The 20,210-nt window shown below is 32.2% G+C and overlaps 1 protein-coding gene across 5 annotated transcripts in view; it reads left to right on the forward strand.

Moving 5' to 3' along the window:
- LOC124362785 (aspartyl/asparaginyl beta-hydroxylase) overlaps positions 1-20,210 on the forward strand; it is an 81,579-nt gene that overhangs the window by 6,205 nt on the left and 55,164 nt on the right. For 4 of the 5 annotated variants that reach the window (XM_046817572.1, XM_046817567.1, XM_046817568.1 and 1 more), the window contains exons 2-4: positions 1,214-1,291; positions 15,703-15,882; positions 16,778-16,921. In XM_046817572.1, coding sequence (XP_046673528.1) covers positions 1,214-1,291; positions 15,703-15,882; positions 16,778-16,921 — 402 coding nt within the window. The remainder of the gene's footprint in view (positions 1-1,213; positions 1,292-15,702; positions 15,883-16,777; positions 16,922-20,210) is intronic. The other variant, XM_046817569.1, reaches the window with a different exon arrangement.

Raw genomic sequence — 20,210 nt, forward strand, 5'->3', positions numbered from 1 at the left:
TCTAAAGTGATGACGTTATTTGAAAACACCTGCAGCAATTAATAAGTTAAGAATTGCCAAAAAACTTTATGCTGTTTAATAAAATTCAACAGTTTTGTTTTGTAGACAATGGACTAATTTTTTACTGTTATGGTTATCTTATTGTTAATCTTAAAAATATTTAAAATGAACCTTCTTAGAGATAATGTAAAAAATTGTTTTCAAGCACGTTAGCAATAAATTGATTGACTCCAAAATTTTTAATTAGCTTTGCAGCTTCATTCCTCATAATATGACAACATTATCTTTATTGACAAAATGTATAAATGACACTGGGTGAAAAAGAATAAGCAGGAGGCATTGATGGCTAAAAATAGGTGAACTCTTGGGAAGGCTTGCCAAATTACAGTAAATAGCAGACAAGCCTGGGATGGAGTTGAGCGACTATTTACAGAAAACAATATCCAATTAATTTGGGTTTCCTGGTTATATTAAACCATTTTTATTAAAATTTTTAAAACTACATTGTAATATTGTTATCATTAAGTTTATTTTTGGTTATTGGATATTTATTTTAAACAATTTTGCCTTTTGAATAAAGTTTTTATCATTTTTATTAAAAGAACTGTAACTATTTTTTAATAATTGTTTAATTATATTTTTTCATAATTTTGTTAGATAAGATGTGTGTGTGTTTATGTGCATGCATGAGAGCGTGTATATTTTAAATAACTAAAATAATCTAAGTACTTCTTTACTTAACTATTAAATATTTTATGAAATTGCCAAAGAAGTGCAATAAATTAAAGAGCTTAAGAAAATGTTTTGCCCGTAACTACTAGTTAATTTTATTATAACTAACAACATCCTTATAACACAGCACATTGAGTTAGTAATTATTCTTTTACATTGTATCATAGAAAAGATTTGCTTAGAATAAAAAAATTAATAAATGTTTAATTTTGCTTTTTATTTATGCATGGACACATATAATATTATAAAGAATGAAGTAAATTTACAATAAAAACTACCGACTTCTTAAATTCATTTTAAAAACAGTTGTTTAGCTAATGACTTGTACCCACTAAGACTGGACTAAATTAATAATATTGTTTAAAATAGATTATGTTGGATCCACTACTTTTTTATTTATAACTAATTTCAGTGATTTGAACTCTCTACTTTGTGTAAGCTGATATTTGCAAATGAGGACTTTGAGTAATTATTATGATAGGTTCATTGGATGCTCGACGAAATGAGGAGTATTCAGAAGAAAGTGCTTTATTTCGAAGACAGAGCTCAGCAGCAGCAGGTTAAATTTTACGATCGTTTTGTGAAATTTCCCCCGTAGACTCCTTTTCCTTTTTATTATATTTAATGATTTACCCTAGTCGTCTGTAAGAGACACTATTTTGATACTTGAAGCACGTATTGAGTGATCTCATCATTCTTCTCAATAAATTAATGCTTATCTATTCTTTACTGTACTTTCTCCTATACATTTTGTTTTAAAATTATTTTTTAGAAGTACATGAGAGATTAATATACTATTGTTCAAAAGGAAACACTTTTTTATTTGAACGAAGTTTAATGAATAGACTCTTGTCTTGTTGATCTCGGACGAGAAACATGTACTTTTCAGACACATAGTTTGAGTGTAGCTTATAGTGATTGTTGTTTGATTTAAATTTTTTAGCTTTAGGTTAAGATATTTAATTTGTGAAAATTTATGTTTCAAAGGAAATAAAATTTGTAGATGTGTTTTGACTAGAAATTATTGAATGAGAAATATATTTGCTTTTTTAAAGTAGCATTATTGCTACTTCCACCTATTCATCTAATAGTTTTTCTGATTTTAACATACTTGTGTATTTACATGTAATTAAATCACTAACCTTTTCTGCTTCTCTCCTTCCTTTTCATAAAATAATGTACCAATACAAACTGTAATCCTCTTCAAAAAATTCTGTCTAGAAGAGAATTTCAAGACCAAATGATTTAAATGTTCAAGTAATTACTTAAGTATATATTTGACCATATTGTATATTAAAGTGTAATATTTAGTATGGTTATTTTGTCCAAGCATAAATTTTTATTGTCTTTCTTAACTAAGGTTCTCTTCAAAACTCCCTGAGTTGTTACCATATTATTATACAAAGGAGAATGCTATAATGGAGAACATATATAACTATATAATATGTTAGGAAAATTAGCACTGTAGTGTTGTTTCTGTTGTCTTCAATTTCCATCTGTGCAAAATTTTCTATCCGAATCTATATTTACCTGACATTTTAAAACAATGGGAAAACATGGATTGGTTTGGAGCTTTCTACTTAAAATTCAGATCGTGTCATGTTCTAGTAAGTCATAATATTATTGTAAGCAGAAAGTGATTTAATTTCATTTCTAGATCATTTATTAACAGATGAAGAAGATGATTTTGTAAATTGCCTGTAAAACAGGTTTTACTACAAAAATACGTAAAATTGACTTTAACCATATATCGTATTTTTCACAATTTAGCGTCTTAAATGCTGCTATAAATTGCCTTTAATTTATATAAATTTCAAAATTATACATAACAAAATTTATTTAAAATATTAAGTTGTATTTTTTAGTAAAAAGCAGTAATATAGAATAGTCATTGAATTCCTTAATTACAAAAAATTTTCTTTATTTTTTTATATTACATGATTGTTAACAATTTAACTTGGCAAGCAATAATACATGCTTGAAAAATAATGTAATTTACCCAAAGAGCAGTGTTTTCTTTTTTTTAGGAACTTAAACATTTTGATAGTTACTATTCACAAATCTCATTCTAAAAATTATGATTAAAAAACTATAAGAGATGTAAATGTGATGAGAAAAAAAAACTGATTTAAAACTATAACAGCAGATAAATATTTAAACTAACCTTTAATTATATATGACAATATAAAAATGCAAATTCAAAAATTAAAGTCATAACCATGCACAATTGATTTAACCACAAACATATTTTTAAATAAGTAAGAGTATTTAAAAATCACCTAAAAATAACTGATTATATGCCTGTAAGCATATAAATTGGATTTGTTTATTCGTTACCAACTGCAATATATGATATAATAATATTGGCATAGAAAACATATTTATAGAATTTTAAAATTTAAACAGAATTATTAATTTATTGTTAGGAAACAATTAATTTTGAACTGTGGATGGGCAAATTTACAATATTCATAAGGAGCTTACCAATTCTGCCAAGATGCAAGAAGGGCAAAAGGCAATATTAAGCTGAAGCCCTCTTTCCCAACTCCATCCAGGATATAAGTCAGAGACTCGTTCACCAGACTTTTTTTCATATAACGTTGTGTCTTCGTTCCCCTACTTTCTTTTTGTACTCATGTAGGTACTTAAAACCTACACATCTATCTACCTCCTCAAAACACCTATAATGCTGAGGATAATAAGGTTAGTCTTCATGTTCTTTTTTGATTCAATCATATTTATTTGTCTGATATTTTCGGAATTTCATAACCTCCATAGCTAATTAAATCATTCTGCCTCTCTCATAGTCTGGTTATCTGCTATATCAACGCTGGTTGTCTCTACTACAGTTTGTACAGACTAATTCTTCTTTATGTTATTATTTTCATATTATTTATATTGGTATTCTTTCACACAGTGTGAACAATTGGGCTTTACTCTGTTGCTACGGTTCACAACTGCCTGATCATTTGACACATGTAACACTTAGCCAAGGTCTGCAACTTTGGAATTCCGTGTACTTTCCCCCTAAAACATTCCTTACCCCCGACTGAACATTCTTTCTCACTGTACATTAATTTTGTCTCACATCATCGTATTTATCTTTTATTTCGAAATCTTTCTTGAATTCTTCTTTGATAATTTCATTTTTTTGTTGTATTCCTGCCTTACTCTTACACTTTTTTTCTTCATCGTGGAGTTCCACATTCACGTCACAGATCATGACTATTAGTTTTATTGCTGACATCCCTGCTTCAGTGCATGTTCTGCAGCAGTTTTTCTATTACTTTATCATATTCTACCTCCAGTGACTCCTTTTATTATATTGTTCACTCTACTTAACTTTAGACCAAACCAGTGTTTTTTTTACTGTTTGTTTTCCTCTTTTTTTGTTTTGTTGGATGTGAGCATAATAGGATTTCCAACAGTCCTTAAGGTTACAATGTAAAAACAGTAGTTGGATACAAATATGTATTGGAGAAAGTAAACGACAAAGAGTTTCTTGGTTCAATAAATTATTTTTAGTTTTAATGCATGTTGTGTTGTGTAGGCTTCATTTTTAACAATTTTCATGAGTGCTAAAAGTATTTTGAACACACTACTTAAAGGTATCTTGTATTTTAACAGTTTACTGTTACTCTCCAAAGAAATTCTCATTTCGAGATTTTAAATCTAAATCCTTCTTGCTACATAGTTTAGTAGTTTAAAGTTAAATCACTATAAAAGTTATAGTAAGTTTGTGGTTTATTATTTCCTATGAAAGAAAACTTCAATATTATTACAGATTCTCAAAGGCATTGAGGGTGTCAAGCTGATCTGGAATCTATTATAATTTGTTGTGTTTTAATACAATATGTTTTACAAATTGCATATTGTATTGGTTTGTTTTAGGCTTAAAATTCAGTTTTTTAGTGGGTAAGCATTTGAAGTTAAAATAAATAAATTTATTAATATTAATAACAACAATTTAAAATGCAAATAAACTTAATATAATTAAAATCTGTAAACTCCTTATGTTTAATATAAAATCCTAATTTGACCTTTTAATATATTTTATAGTAAAAGTCATAATTCTGATTTATAATGCTCGGTGGGATAGTTCAGTGTTTAACAAATGTGATCCATTAAATCCTGTTACAGAAGTCCCATATTGCATTGATATTTGTTAATTTTTTAATAATAATAAAGATATACATAAGATTCCAGGCCTAGATTGAGACAGTATCAAGAGATTTTTTAACTTTTTTAGGATTTTGTATTGAGATACAAATATATTCATGGACAATAACTATTTAGGGACATGTTAAGAGTACCCATTCTTTTCCCCGCTACATATCATTATAAGCCCACATACATAGAGAGAAATCTTCACAACCACCTGCCATCAGAGCTGAGAGAGAAAGGATAGAAGGAACTCAAACTGGCACTACTCAAATGGCTTGCTGACTGCCCCTTCTAATCCATAGAAGAATTTTTTCAAAGAGCAATTGACATTTGAATTTTGCAATGTAACCTTTTGTATCATTACAAAACATTGTATTTGTGAAACACACTTGTATTGCTTACTATGATGGTGATACTGTTCTCAATGAACATGTTAATAAAGAATTTTTGTCTATTGTCTATTTTTTATAGCGCAAATAAGAATTTTGTATTTAGATAGAGATATTTTCTCACATATACAATGATTATTTGAGGACATGTAAAAGAGTACCCATCTATTCCCCTACTGGTCAACACGAGCTACTGATTCTCATGGCATCTAGCAGGGTAGTGATTTGGTACAATTATACCTCCAAATAATCATGGTATTTGGGGAAAATAGCCTCATTTCCCATTTTTTTCTGAGGGAAAAAGACAGTTGTCCCCGCACTTAGTCCTAAAAAGGACCTTTGCACCTCCCTAACTATATTTTTATCCTCAGAATCTGAAACTTTTACTGAGGGCTCCTGTTCTCTGATGTCCTTAGGGCTGAGGAGATGTGCCCCTAGGAATCTTTTCCGAATTTTAGATATAGCAGAACAGTTTAGCCAAATATGCTCCGCTGATTCCTCCTCTTCTCCCCAGAGTCTGCAATTATCAGTCTGGCTAAGGCCCACCTTCATGAGGTGTTTTCTAAGGGAGCCATGTCCTGTCAGCATCCCTTTTATCATTCTTATATCTTCTTTACTCTGATCCAGGAGATATGGCCACCCTTTAGCATAAGGAGGGATAAACATTTTTGATTGTGTGAGTCCCTACTTCTTGTCCTCTTTTTCCTATTTTTACAAGAGCTTTGCTGTAGGAGAAAGCTAACCTGCAACCCGCCTCTGGCCTCACCATAAAGGACTCCGCTCCCTTGTTGGCGAGGGTATCTGCTTTTTTATTTCCATGAATGCCCTCATGGTCCGGCACCCAGCTAAGTGTTACTCTATTTTCCTTAGCCAGTTCTACCAGAGCATTCTTGCATTCCCATACTGCTTTTGAATCAAATTGAACAGGCATGAAGTGCCTTCAGTGCAACGTGGCTGTCAGAAAGTATAAAGCATTTTGCTCTTTTTGGCCTCATTTGTATGAGTCTTCTGGCACATGTTTCTATTACCATGACTTCTGCTTGGAAGACCGTGGCATGTTTTCCCAGGTGCACTGCTAGGTTAACTCCTGATTCATATATTCCGAATCCCGCCCTAGAGTCAAGACATGAACCATCTGTGTAAAACTTCTGGACTCCTTTTGTAGGGTAGGCCTCCTTTTTAATCCATTTCTCCCTTTCTTCAATAGATACTGTATATGGTTTATAAATGAGTATTTCTGAACTATTGCTTCTGACACATTGGTTAGCATTTCATTATCAGGTAATTCCTGGGTTATTTTCATGAGACCTGAGGAGGAGGTAGTTTTTATTAACTTTGTGCCTAGAAGCTTCATTGCGCTTAGAGCGACTGTCCTCATCACCTCTTGCCGCAGAGGAGTGTATCCCAGGACCACTTCAAGTGCCAGGGTTGGACAGAAGCTCATCACTCCTGTGATGTGTACGCAAGCTTGCCTTTGAAGACTCTGTAGCCTCTTGGCAGCTGGTTTTTGTTCTACTTTCAGACATGCAGCATAATATGTGATCATTGGTTTTTATAATTGTATTATATAATCAAAAAATAATTTTGGGTTTCAAACCCCATTTAAATCCAAATAGTCTCATGCAGGCTCCAGGGGCCATTGTCGTTTTAGATATTGTGTTCTCAATATGTGGGTTCCAAGTCAGCCTCTCATCCAGTACTATGCCCAAAATTTTACTTTTGATTGTTTTATCCTGATTTCTTCCAAGACAGGTTATACAAGCTGGAACTTTCTTTTCCTGGTAAAGATTATCATATTTGTTTTTGATGGGCTAATCCGAAGACTTCTCCATAATTCCAGTTGCTTATGAAATTTAATTCTTCTTGAATTAGGTGTTCCAGCATGCCTTTGTTTTTCCCTTTGACCATAAGCACTAGATCTTCAGCACAGCATAGTAGATTATTCCCCTTGTCTCTGCTTTAGTTAGAAGGTCATCAACCACCACCATCACCCACAGGAGGGGAGACAGAACGTCTCCCTGGGCCTCTCCTAGTAGCCTTTTTGGGCTGTGATGATGACTGATTCGTCTCTTATCTTTGTTTTAACTTGTCTGCTTTTTAGGAGGGCTACTATCCACTTGTCAGCATCCGAGGGAACTCCAAACCGTTCCATAGCTGCCACCATGGATTGATATGCTACTCGGTCAAAAGCTCCTTCAATGTCCATAAAGATGCTGACTAGGGCTTCCTTTTCATTGAAGGTGTTTACCACCTTCCACTAAGCTGTGGACAGCGGTGGTAGTTGATTTACCTACTATGTATGCATGTTTAGATAGACTGAGTGGGTTTACTAGTAAGGTTTCACCCCTAATGTGTCTATTGATTATTGTTTTTTTAGTTTGGGTTGGGTTGAGTTGAATCCCTATCTTTTTTCACAAACACCATAAGTGCGGTTCTCCAGTTCTTTGGAATAAATCCTAGGGCGTAACTGCTTCTGAAGAGAATAATCAAGAGTATTTAATAAGATTTCCAAACCCTTCTTGAAGAAGGGCCAGAAAAATTCCATCCACCCTATGAGATTTAAATGGCTTAAAAGATCTTATTGCCCATCTAATTCTTTCAGATTTGAATATTCTTTTTGACCACTGTCTGGACTTGGCTACTTCCCAACTATGTCTTCTCGACTAGAGAAGAAAAATCCTCATTTCGAGTCAAGTAACCCCTGGAAAGTGTGTTTCCTACAGCAGCTCTTGAAGTCTCCTTCCTGTTTACTGTAGGTCATCATTGGCCTTTACTAAGGACCCCATTGGGTTAGAGTGATCGGATTGGAGAGTTTTTTTAAGCCTGGCTGCCTCTAGTAGGCTATCAATGTCTTTGCAAAAATTCCTCCAGGTTCTTTTTTTATTTTTCCTAATTTCTTTTTTACATTCATTTAGGGCATGAAGATAAGGAATCCAGTCATCTGCCCTTTTTTCCCATTTTAATAAGTATAGAATTTTGTTTCTGAGTGTTTCTAACCTCCCAGTCCACCAAGGCATATCTTTCTTTAGCCTGTTTTGTCTGAGAGGACAATTTTTCTCATAGGCCTTTATCATAGCTTGTTCAACTAGTAGAGGAGACCTTTCTAAATCAAGTTCATTTTTCTGGTAGGGTTCTATTTCCTCCAACTCTTTGGCTAGGGACACTCAGTATCCCCTCCAGTTGGTGGATTTAGGAACCCTGTGGGTCACGTTCATCTTAACTTCTGCCTCTATGTCAAACCTAATGGGACAGTGGTCCTAAAGTGAGACCTCCTGCAAAACTTGCCACCTTACTATTTTTATATTTTTTAGTCCTTTAGATAGGGTTGTATCCAGAACATCTTGTCTAGTTCTTGTAATAAAAGTGGGACTAGGCTCTCTATTGGGTATATGTTAGTGCTTCCCCAGAAGGTGTGATGAGCATTGCAGTCACAGCCAAGAATAAGGGCTACACCTCTCTCTCCACAGCGCTGCAGTAGCCTTTCTACTTCTACTGGTGGGCAGTTTGTTGAAGGGTTGGGGAACTAGGCTGAGGCTATGATTACCTCTTTTTCCCCTTGTTGTGAGAATAATTTCACAGACACGGCCAACATGTCTTTTCGAGATTAGATCTGTAACAGGGAAAGCTGTTATATGTTTTGAAATTAGAACACATGCTCTTGGATTTTCAATTGAACGATCATATATCAGGTTACCAACCTGAGTTGTCAACCCTCTGATGTGACCTCTGTTGATCCAAGGTTTCTGGATTAGGGCGATATACAGGCCTGTTGTGATAAACCTCCTACCCAAGATGTCAGTTGCGCTCTTGGCATGGTGAAGGTTTATCTGTATGAGGCGCCTTATTACCACCTCTCCCAGGCGGTCTATCCTCTTGGGAGTATTTGGGAACAGTGCCCCCTTTTCTTCCCCTTGCTGATACAGATGGTCCTTTCAGAGAGGGTCCCTTCTTCAGTAAGAGGGAGCAAATAGTTTTTCTTTTTGAACTGCCACACTGGCTTCGGGAGTAGACCTCTCAGGTAAGGTATGTTCAATTGCTCTGATACCTTTTCGGTCTCTTCCACTTCCATCTCCTCAGCTGTGTTCTTTTCTTTGGTGACAGTCTCAGATTTTTCTGAAGTCTCCCCCACCTTTTTTGGTTTCTTAGTGTTCCCCTGGTGTTTCTTCTTCAGTCTAAACCGAATTCCCATACATAATCCTGTCTCAAGCAGCGACCACAGAATAAAATAGACAGGGCAAGTGTGCTGAAGTGCTATAGACGGCAGACTGAACAAAGATAGGCAGCGGCAGAGGGTGAGTCATGCCAGTCCTTCATGCGCCCGGTATCTCAACACCCAGTGTTGCAGAGTAATTACCCCATTTGGGGTAAAAATCAGGCAGAATTAAATAGAAGATATAAACTCTTCTACACCGGGATATAGAACATTAAACCGAGAAGAGCTAGCAATTTTTGTAGCTAATAAAGATGGCGAAGAAGTAGAATTTTTGATATTTTAGAGTTAACATCTAATTTTGCATGTGATGTAATCGAATATGTAGCAGATTATGTAGTTAGACCACTAATGTCAAAAATCATCTGTGAGCGATACATCAGACTTATGACAAGTAAGCCTAATCCATCCCAGAAACATAGTTTGATTAATTATACAAACAGAAGTGGACTGTTCTAACAATCTCAGGGTGTAACTAAACTCTGCTTGCGTTTTGAATCTACTGTCAAGTATTTTGTTGTGACCGGTTCCATATTTTCAAAAAACATTTATGACAAACTAATGCTAAGTGTGCTCAGAAGATATGTTGGCGTCAATTTGTTCTATGATGAACATTGTTTCGACCAGGAACCGGAACAAAATCATTTGATAAAGGCTGATAATAGAAAGCTCGTAAAAGGTGTTTCCAGAAAGTATTTTACTATGAAGTTGATCCACTACACAAAATGTGTCAACAAAGGTTTGTACAATAACAAATTAAGACATCACTTAACAAAAGTAGTCACCTTATTAGGACAGTAAGGTTTAAAAATTTAATAGAGTGAAATCATGTACGTAGTCTATCGTGCTTTTTTCACTAAACTATTTTTTACCAAAACATGTATTTCAACAACGATTTCACCTTATTTTATTTTAACAAGTAGTAATCATAATATGGGGATTAAAAATTGTTTTGTGTGCTTTATCTGTATTGTTTGGTACCAGATTTTTTGTTTCAAATAAATACTTATTGTTGACAATACAATTCGTATTATTTTACCATGCTGATAATTATTTCTCATGGAAATCAAACTCTTTACTTTAGTTTAATATTACGAAGATCTGCTAAAAAAACTTTCAAACGTCATGTAAACTTTTTCAGAACCGCTGCAACCCGGCAGGCGGCAAAAAGACCTAGAGCACTGATATTTAGCGTTTACAGAACCGTGTCTTCAACCTACTATAAAATTAAAAGTAATTCAGCTAATTAAAAAATAAAATATGATCTGTAAAATTCCACTCCTTAGTTCCAACTCTCTCGCTTATACTTTGTCTCTACTATAAAAATAAAAACCCTCACAGAATAATCTTTTTCATGTCACTATCCTAAATTTAATTGAAAACACAAACTTTGTTTAGTTCTTTTTACACTTTAAAGTGTTTTATAATTAGTAAGAGTTATACTTTTATCATTCTAAACTAATCCTCTTGTATTGAGTGAAAAATCAAAACAATAAATAAGTGTTAAGTATTTTAAACAAAAGTGTCATTGAAATACACGCACTGAGATTTCAGTGTAATTTTTTAGCTGTTCAGGCTTCTTATACCGAACCAAGGTGGTAGACCCGGCTTCAAGTCGCATAATGTATGGGTGCATGCAATGCCTTTTCTATGTTATTCTGCGGTCGCTGGTCTCAAGTTAGACCTGTAAACTTTTGCCCATCAAACAGAGCCATTGTTAGCATTTTACTGTAATAATGTAATTGTAAGTCATTATGTATTAGTTATTTTTATATTGCCGTCATTGCAAGTTGTAAAACATAGTTTTATTTCTATTCTACTAAAGGAATGTTTTACTATATCCATAATGGCACTATATAATGGAGCTGATGCTATATACAACGTACTCTGTATATATATATATATATATATATATATATATATATTAACTCTAATATTTATATTCTAATGTTTATACTAATAAAATACATGCTGACAAACTTTTTTCATCAAGTTACAAAATCTCAGTTAATGGATATGATTTTATATTGTTAATAATAAACTTGGGAAAGTTTAATAATGAACAATATAGAAGGATCTCTCCAAGATAAACAACTGGATTAATTTTAAAGTCACAATAGATAAAGTATATTGAAGCTTATATTACTTAACATTAATTCTCAAATAATCCTTTTTTTGTAGAGATAGTGATAATTAAAATAATCTTGAATCAAAGATTGGTTTAAATGTGTTTGATATTTGAACATCAAATAATATCATCAAAGTCAATAATTTGATACATACAGGATTTTGGAAATACGTGCCAAAAATTTAGTAAATAGTTTTTATTGAGTTAAAATATATGAAAAGTACTTTTTGTCTAAGCCTTTTCTCGCTTCCTATTATTGTTCTTGAAAAATTCTTAACTCTAAAATATTTAAAGTTATTTTGTTGTGGTTATCTTCCGACAACCCTACCTTACTGCTAAACACACATTTACGCTTGTTTCAAAATGGATTATAAAAGTTTTTATGGTAGTCAAGAAACAATAAAGGAACTATTATCAAGATAAATAAAAACTAGAGACATGTCTATTTTCTTCTTCCTCACCAATTAGCTATATATTTACATTAGTTTTGTTAACGACCAACATTTTTTGTATCGTGATTAATAGCAAGTAATACTTTATTTTGACCTTTGACATTTTTGTTATTTTTATATTTGTACTGCTTTAACAAGGTTATATCAGGCTATAACCAAATAATGATTTTTTTTGTTAAATATTTCAGTCTAAATCTCTATTTACATAGTCTTCAAGACTGGTAGTGATGTAATACAACATGATATAATACATAGAAGAAATACAATGAAACAATGTAATAGAACTACAGTAAAAATATTACATTTAAATTTTGTCTTTATAAAAATGGTTTTCTCCAATTGTAAAATTCGTTCAAGGAATAAAACGGTCGTTCTTGCAGCCAGGTTTTTAGATGTCTTCTAAAATGAAAGTGGCTGGTTGTATTTATTTCCTCTGGTAGTAAGTTCCATATTTTTGCTCCAGTGTACCTCGGTTTCTTCTCAGTGGATGTTAGTCTGTGTACTGGAAGGCAGAAGTTTCTTGCATTTCTAGTGTTGTACTGATGATATTATACTCCGCTGTGTGTAGTTTCAGGTGCAATAATGTAGACATAAGTAGCAGTTTTCAGAATATAAAGGTTGATGACTGTAAGAATCTTCAGTTCACCGAAAACTCCTCTATAGGTTTGGCTAGGAGGTAATGTCCCCAGTATTCTGATGGCTCTTTTTTGTATAGTTAAAACACCTTGAATGTTTAACATAGTGGTTCCACCCCCAAACAACAATCCCATACCGCAGGTGAGTTTCGAAGAGAGCGTGATAAGCAGTCTTGGCTGTAGTAAAGTCGCTTATGGTCATCATTCTACGCATCACAAATAATCCTGAACTTAATTTACTACAAAGAGAGTTAATATGGGGTGTCCATGATAATCTGTCATCTATTATAATGCCAAGATATTTGGTTGAGGTAATTTCTTCAAGATCAGGGAGTCACCCTCTGGTCTTTCTGTCTCTCCCAAATATTAGTTGTTGAATTTTACTTTTGTTAGCTACTAAGTCGTTGCCTTACCCAGCAGGGATCACTTCTGGTTTATACCTTCCAGTTGAACTCACCACTGGGCACAGAAAAAACCGATGTGTCACTTCAATCTGGGCAACCTTATGGATGTCCAGGAGCAGCACATCACTAACCACAAATTTCGAGATTCTGGGGTTCAAGGGCAGTTCGATAGGTCTAGTCTAATGTGGGAGATGACTGTTGGAGTTGGTGGGGTTTGTTCCCTAACCTCAAATGTTCTTGTTAACCTCAAGAAGGGTGTGCCACCCCTGCCTACTTTGACTGGAGAGGCTGGTTCAGAGCTGGCCTCCCCTTCTTCCGGGGAGACGTGACTTTGAGATGTAGTGCCCTAATTCTTCCTCATGGATCTCGATAGGAGGCGGCCCCTACTCCCTAACCTTGAACATCCTGAATATCCTGTCACTCCGGAAGCAGCGCAAAGGTTCTTATAGGGCTAAGTGCAATTTATAAGCTTCTTGTCCTAAGAGACCAAAAATAAGAAAAAAAAGTTGTTGCCATGACAATACTGCATTGCCATGCTTAGTGCTATAAAGCTGTCTATCTCTAGTTGTTTTGGGTCAGTCTGACTTAGCAATAGTGCAGTGTCGTCAGCATACATGGTTAATTTACAAAATCTTGCATTAAATGAGGTAGGTAATTCGTGAAGAGGATAAAGAAAACAGGACCCAAGATTGATCCCTGTGGCACTCCCTTAGTGATTGGGTTTGGTTTGAGCATGTCATATATATTTCCCCATTTTTATTATGTTTAATCTCAACCAGTTGACTTCTATTAGATAGATAGCTAGAAAACCATTTATTTGCATTATTTTAAATTCGAAGGGCATTTAATTTCTCTAGAAGGTGGTGATGATCAAGACAGTCAAAGGCTTTGCTGTAATCAAGAAGTACAGTAGTAGCAGACTTGCATTCCTCAAGCTGATCCAGAAGGAACTCCACTAAGCTGATTAAAGCAGTTGTAGATTTATCCTTTAGAAATCAATGTTGGTCTGTGGTTATAAGTTTATGTTGATTCTGTCTAGAGCATTCAAATGCTCTCGGGGCATTTGATTAAAAGTAGTTTTCTTCAAAAATTGTTAACTTGCTTGCTCACCCGATTGATTTTCAAACACTCACCATTATACCTTCATCATGTCCCACAACGTCTACAAATAATCACGAACAAAAATACCTGTCGGCCTTACGATATTTTCATATTGTTCTTTCCTTTCTACATTAGCTAAGAGTATAGTTAGTCTCTCCTCATCAGTTTCCAAAAAAAAGTTAAAAACTTTCGGCCAGTAAAAAATATTATTTTGTCATTCAGTAAGAAATAGTTTTCTGACACACACACACACGCACACACATGATTATGCACTCAATATAGTTTTGTTCAAAAACATAAAGTGCAGTGAGATGCCCACAGAGAATTCAACCATTGTCTTACAAAGATGCCCTCTAGACTGACAGATGGAACAGAACTTGTATTATTTCATGAATTAAAAGTTACCACAAGGAAACCTCTATTTAGCATCTGATAGAAAGATAAAAGCATAGCATATTGGAAAAATAAAATTCTGTAATCATAATTTAAAATTTATGTTTATTAAAACGCAATAACCATGTCCACTATTCTAATATATTAAGTAAGACTTGTTTACAAAAAAATCTTTTAATGCTGTGTAACTTTTCTTAGAGTTTGTTAAAATTATATACAGAATAAGTAATATTGTCAAACTAAAACAGAATTGAATTAATGAAAGTTACATGCCCCTTGCCAAAACTACATCTAACTATTCCAATAGTCATGTGTTTCTTATAAAGTGAAAGTTTCTTGACACCTGTTATGCTTTTTGTTATGAAAAAGCCAGGATTTCAAGAATTAATATGATTTTCTGAATTCTGTTATAACATACCTCACTACAAGCAACCAAGTGAAAATAATATGTTACCAAGTTATATTATGGATGTCACCTAAAAATCTTGCTAGACTTCCTTCAGCTATCTCTCTCTGGTTTTCAAATAAGTAAATACTTAACGATTTTATAATACTGGTTTAACTAACTCTTTCATTAGCTCTTAAGAGTTAAGAAATAATTTAAATGATAATAATATCAGACCATGAAAACCCTGTGTTAAATCTTGCAGGCTAAAGTGTTAAGTAAGAATTTAATGGTTACCATACTGAAATCACCATTAAAACAAAAAAGATACCATCTCTAGTTCCAATCTGAGGAAGATAATAATGTATATCCTCAACTTAAAGTACAACTTCAGTTGTCACCCTCTGAAAAAAATCAGGAGACATAAACTAAGAACTCTTGTTTTGAACGAACCTAAACTATTTTCTAATTAAAGGGGAATAAATTTGAAATTCAGCTATATTCTAGTTTAAGGGAAGAAATGTTGTATTGAAGAATTCCAAAAATCTATTTTAAAATTACATTTGTTGTTTTTATTAGTTCTTTGTTTTTTATAAAAAAAGTTCAACTTTCCAAACTATTATTCTTTATATTGTTTTAATAAGTGGTGTTCAATAAAAAAAAATCACTTAATACATGTAGAATACTAAATAACTATGTTTTATTTCAGACGAGGAAGAAGTTCTTCAACATCATGGCAGTATTGGTGGATCCGATGAAGTTATCCATATCCACAAAGAGAGCATCCTTGGAGGCAATATCTGTTCAAAAATCGTGTTCTTTGGCTTGCTGGGAGCACTTGGTGTTATGGTTGGCCTAATAATTATTGAGTACCATGGAACTAGTGATGGTAAGTAATAGATGAATTGGAATGGTACTGATTTGACAACTGTACTATTTGAAAATGTGCTAAATGTACTTTCTCAGTTTATTTCTGAAATTGTTTTCAAACGAAATATAATAATCAGTATGGATTATTTAACTCTAGGACATGTAGAAAATGAAGTCACTAAATTTTTAAGCAATACTTTGGCTTTGCAAGTGCAATTGAACCCGTACACCAGGCAAGGGGTATGAATCCGTTGATGTGATACTTCCATATATATTAAAGCAATCTAGCCTGTACAGTAGTATATCATAGTCCACTCAATCGTAAGCTTTCAAGCTATCAAAAAAACCTCAAAGCACTCTACAGTCTAATCTACTAGTTATGTATTTTTCAACACTTGATTTTCTTGGTTTGGAACTAAATAGTTGACTGGATAAAAGTTACCTTAAATATAAAAACTTTAATCCAAGAACATTACAAAAATGTTCTCTATCTGTGAAATTGAAATTGGTCAAACATGGAATTTTTTATGCTCTTTATGGTATAACTTTTACCTTAAAATAGGTGCAAATGAGAAACCACCACAAAAAAATGGTGGTTCTTGTTGTGTTGAATAGACATATAGCTTTTAAATTTTGTCAGTTTCCTCTAAATCTCATGATAACAGTTTTTGTACAAACAAATTTTCTAATTATTTTAAAGAATGCCGTTTTGTGTTTGGTTTTTAATATATACATATATATGGAACAGTTATTCAAAATTCTTTAGGTCACAAAGTTTAGCTATTAATTATTGTTATTTTAAACACTTTAATATTTTACAAGTTATTCATAAGTAATATATTGTTCGGTTTAAAAGTTTATATTGGGGGATCTTTGTTCAGCTGTTGTCAGTTTTTTTGTCGATGTTTGTTTAGTTGATACACAATCTGCAGTTGACTCCCCATGGTCTGTGATGCTGGAAGGATGGGTTGATAACAGTCCTGCTGGCCATGATGATCACGAACCAGGCGAACATTCATCCCATGAAGAGGAAGAACATGATGAACACGATGAACATGGTAATCAGTCAGGAAAGTTGTAAGCTAAAATCTGCCTTAAGATTGTTTCTTGTTTAAAATTATAGGTTTATTTGATGTTATGGACTTATAGTGTTTAATTATCATAAAGTAAATTCCTCAATTTATCAAGACATCTTTCTCTCTGCAGCATTTTGTGTCTTGGAAACCTCTTACAATACGTGGGATAGTTTAAAATACTTAATTATCAAGCCCCTCTTAACTGGTAAACACTAAAATTGATTAAAACTGAAAGTTTTATGTACATTATAATCCACCATTATCAACCACTGATAAAAATAACATGATTTTCTACAAAAATCTTAAATCTCATGTCACGTTTAATTTAGTTGTATACCTTCTGATTAAAGTATGGTTTGATGTTATTATTAAAACATACAATTGATTTTCGAGAGTGCCTAATGACCAAAACGTAACATAAGTTTATTTACAGCATTATTATATTACATTTTTATTATTTTGATTGTTTTTGTTTCTTGAAATCACTTGGCATTAATAAATTATTCACTATTATAGACATTTATCATAATTGGAATAGTATATATATGCGGTATGTATTTTAAATATATCTACCGTAGATAATTTAAAACCAATATTTTAAGATAGTTATGTACTTGAATAAATAAATTAAGTAGTAAGAAATGGGTTGAAAAGGAAATTTTTCTGTTTTGTATTTTTTTCTTTAAATTTCATAAAAAAGTACATAAAGTGTACTGAACCGTAGTTATTTAAATTATTATGTTAAAGACGGTTTAAAATACAACCCATAATCTCTGATCATCAAGAATTCATTCAATTATTATAAGGTAAATTCTTATACAATTCTTATCTTTAATACTTAAGTTTATCAATAATAATTGCACAGAAAGAAAGTTTGCACTCTATGGAAACGCTAAAAATATGTAGAAGTCAGATTTACTCACTCTTTTAAAAAGCAGAATTGAGAAAAGAGTAATATAATTAGTGTAGTGCATTAATATTATAAAATATAGCTTCATATTTTAAATTTTAAAAAAGCACAATATGTTTCAATCCTATTATTTGTAGCACTTAAGCATGACGTAGCCTGTTTAATTTAAGTGATGAAATTATCGCAGTTAGGACTAGTGGACATGCCATCATGAATATAACTTACTAACTCTGCTACTGTAGCACTTAGCATCAAGCATTTTAAAATGGGTTTCTTGATCTGTAATTCATTTTTTTAATATTTTATTCTTGTCTCTTTAATAATACTTTATCAATCCAGATGTTAATGTGACTCATAAATGATAACTAATGTTTATTCCTTTATTTTATCAATATATTAAATCAATAAAAGCATTTATTATAAATTTTATTTTACATACAATGGCTATTAAAAAGTTTTTTGCTTTTAATTTAATAATTGTTTTTAGATTTAAAAAATATTTACTGTCACATTCTACATACAATTAATTATAAATTCACTATTCATTGAAATGGTTAACAAATTCATCAATAATTTGCCATTAGTATATACAACACAATAATAGTGAGACGTAGTATTAAAATGTTTGTTACCAGAATCGTTACAAGTAGATTTTTGCAATATGCCATCATTTTGTTGAAATTATACATATAAAATATATATCACACATTTCTTATTTGGATACAAATGCTAATTAAAGAATGGTTTGATTATGTAAAATTAAAATTTTATTTTTATACCAGTACATATAATAACATAGTTATATTTATCATAATTTTGTTAAATTCTGCATTGCCTTAACAAAATATGTTCAGAATATGTGGCTATAGCATATATAACCAGTAAACATTGAGTTTAAAATATACCTGCATAATATAACTACCAGAACTAACATTATGGTAATCAATAAGTAATACTGACTGATATATAATCCTTACCAATTAGTATTAATTTCTAGGCTTTGCTACTGCAAGAATAATATTTCAGTTAAATATTTAAACCTCAAGACTTTTTTAATTAAGAATTCTTTTAACTGACACATTAGATAAGCTGTGATATAAATTCAGAAGATGTGTAGAAATATAGCTAAAATATGTTAATTTTTTATACCAAATCAGATATTTTCAACTTAAAATATGTTCTGTGTAAGAAAGTCATCTTTAGAATTATCTGAAGCAGTTGAGCTGTATAATATGTAGCCTAGAATAGAAATATCTCGTTCGTTTTCTGTGAAAAGTCTCACTTATATTGCCAGCTTCTTGCTAACAGTTGATGGTTTAGTCTCAAACAACTTGATGTGCCATACTGGTATTGAGTACTGGGATATAGTAGTCATGGAGGTCAGCGACTAGGACAAGTTTCCTCCTGTCAACATTGGGTGTAACTTTCAGATGTGTAGAGTAATTACCATGATACATTCATTGTAATGATTTTGATTTTTGGTTAGGATGTTTTATTTTATAGCACTTAAAGATGACAGCAGAAAAATAGAATACATTTTTTCACTCCACAAGAAATTACAGAGTTTCAAGTAGAACATTTTGTAACCAGGTCTATAAAAATTGTTAAAAATAAAAATGTGAATTTTTATGGTTTGTTTTAAAAAATATAATATAATTTCAGAAATCAGTCATGTTAAAAATCTTAGTAATGAAATGTTTTGTAAGTGAATAACATGTCATTTTCTCCAGTCATTGTTCATGTACATCTATACAAATTCCATATCCTTATCTTCAAAACAATATTTTGGCCTGAGTATAAGATGTTCCTAGATTCTGCGTCAAATTTTTGTGGAAATGTTGTTTCTCCATCTACCATTGTTTTTGGAATAATAATTTTCTTTTTAGTTTTCTGTCTTGTTGCTATGACCAAATTTTGTTTAAAAATTCAAAAACATTATTCCAACTACTTTATTTAAACTGTACCATTTCAAGATCCTTGAAGGCTTCTCTACAGGTATTTCTAAGGAAGAGTTTTTTCAAGTTTTATTTTCAAGAATACCAACTACCTTCAGAGTTGTAATTGCTGATCTGATCCTAAAGTAGTGTTTCCACCTCTTCCACATATGGTAGAAGTATAAAGGGTCAATATTCTGGGTGCCTTTTATTAATAATATTTCCTACATTTCACTTTTCTTCTTTGTTTATCCATTGCTGGCAATGTAAATGAAATCTTCTGTTTAAACATCCATACAATTCAAATTTTTATTCAGACCCGAAATAAGTTAAGTAAACCTAATCTGAGTTGAAAAAACTTCTTTTAAAAAGTAGCTAATTGTAAATTTATTGTTTTCTCTAATACCTTACCTGAAGCATGATATGA

The sequence above is a fragment of the Homalodisca vitripennis genome, chromosome 5 (genome assembly GCF_021130785.1).
Source record: "Homalodisca vitripennis isolate AUS2020 chromosome 5, UT_GWSS_2.1, whole genome shotgun sequence".
Classification (NCBI taxonomy): domain Eukaryota; kingdom Metazoa; phylum Arthropoda; class Insecta; order Hemiptera; family Cicadellidae; genus Homalodisca; species Homalodisca vitripennis.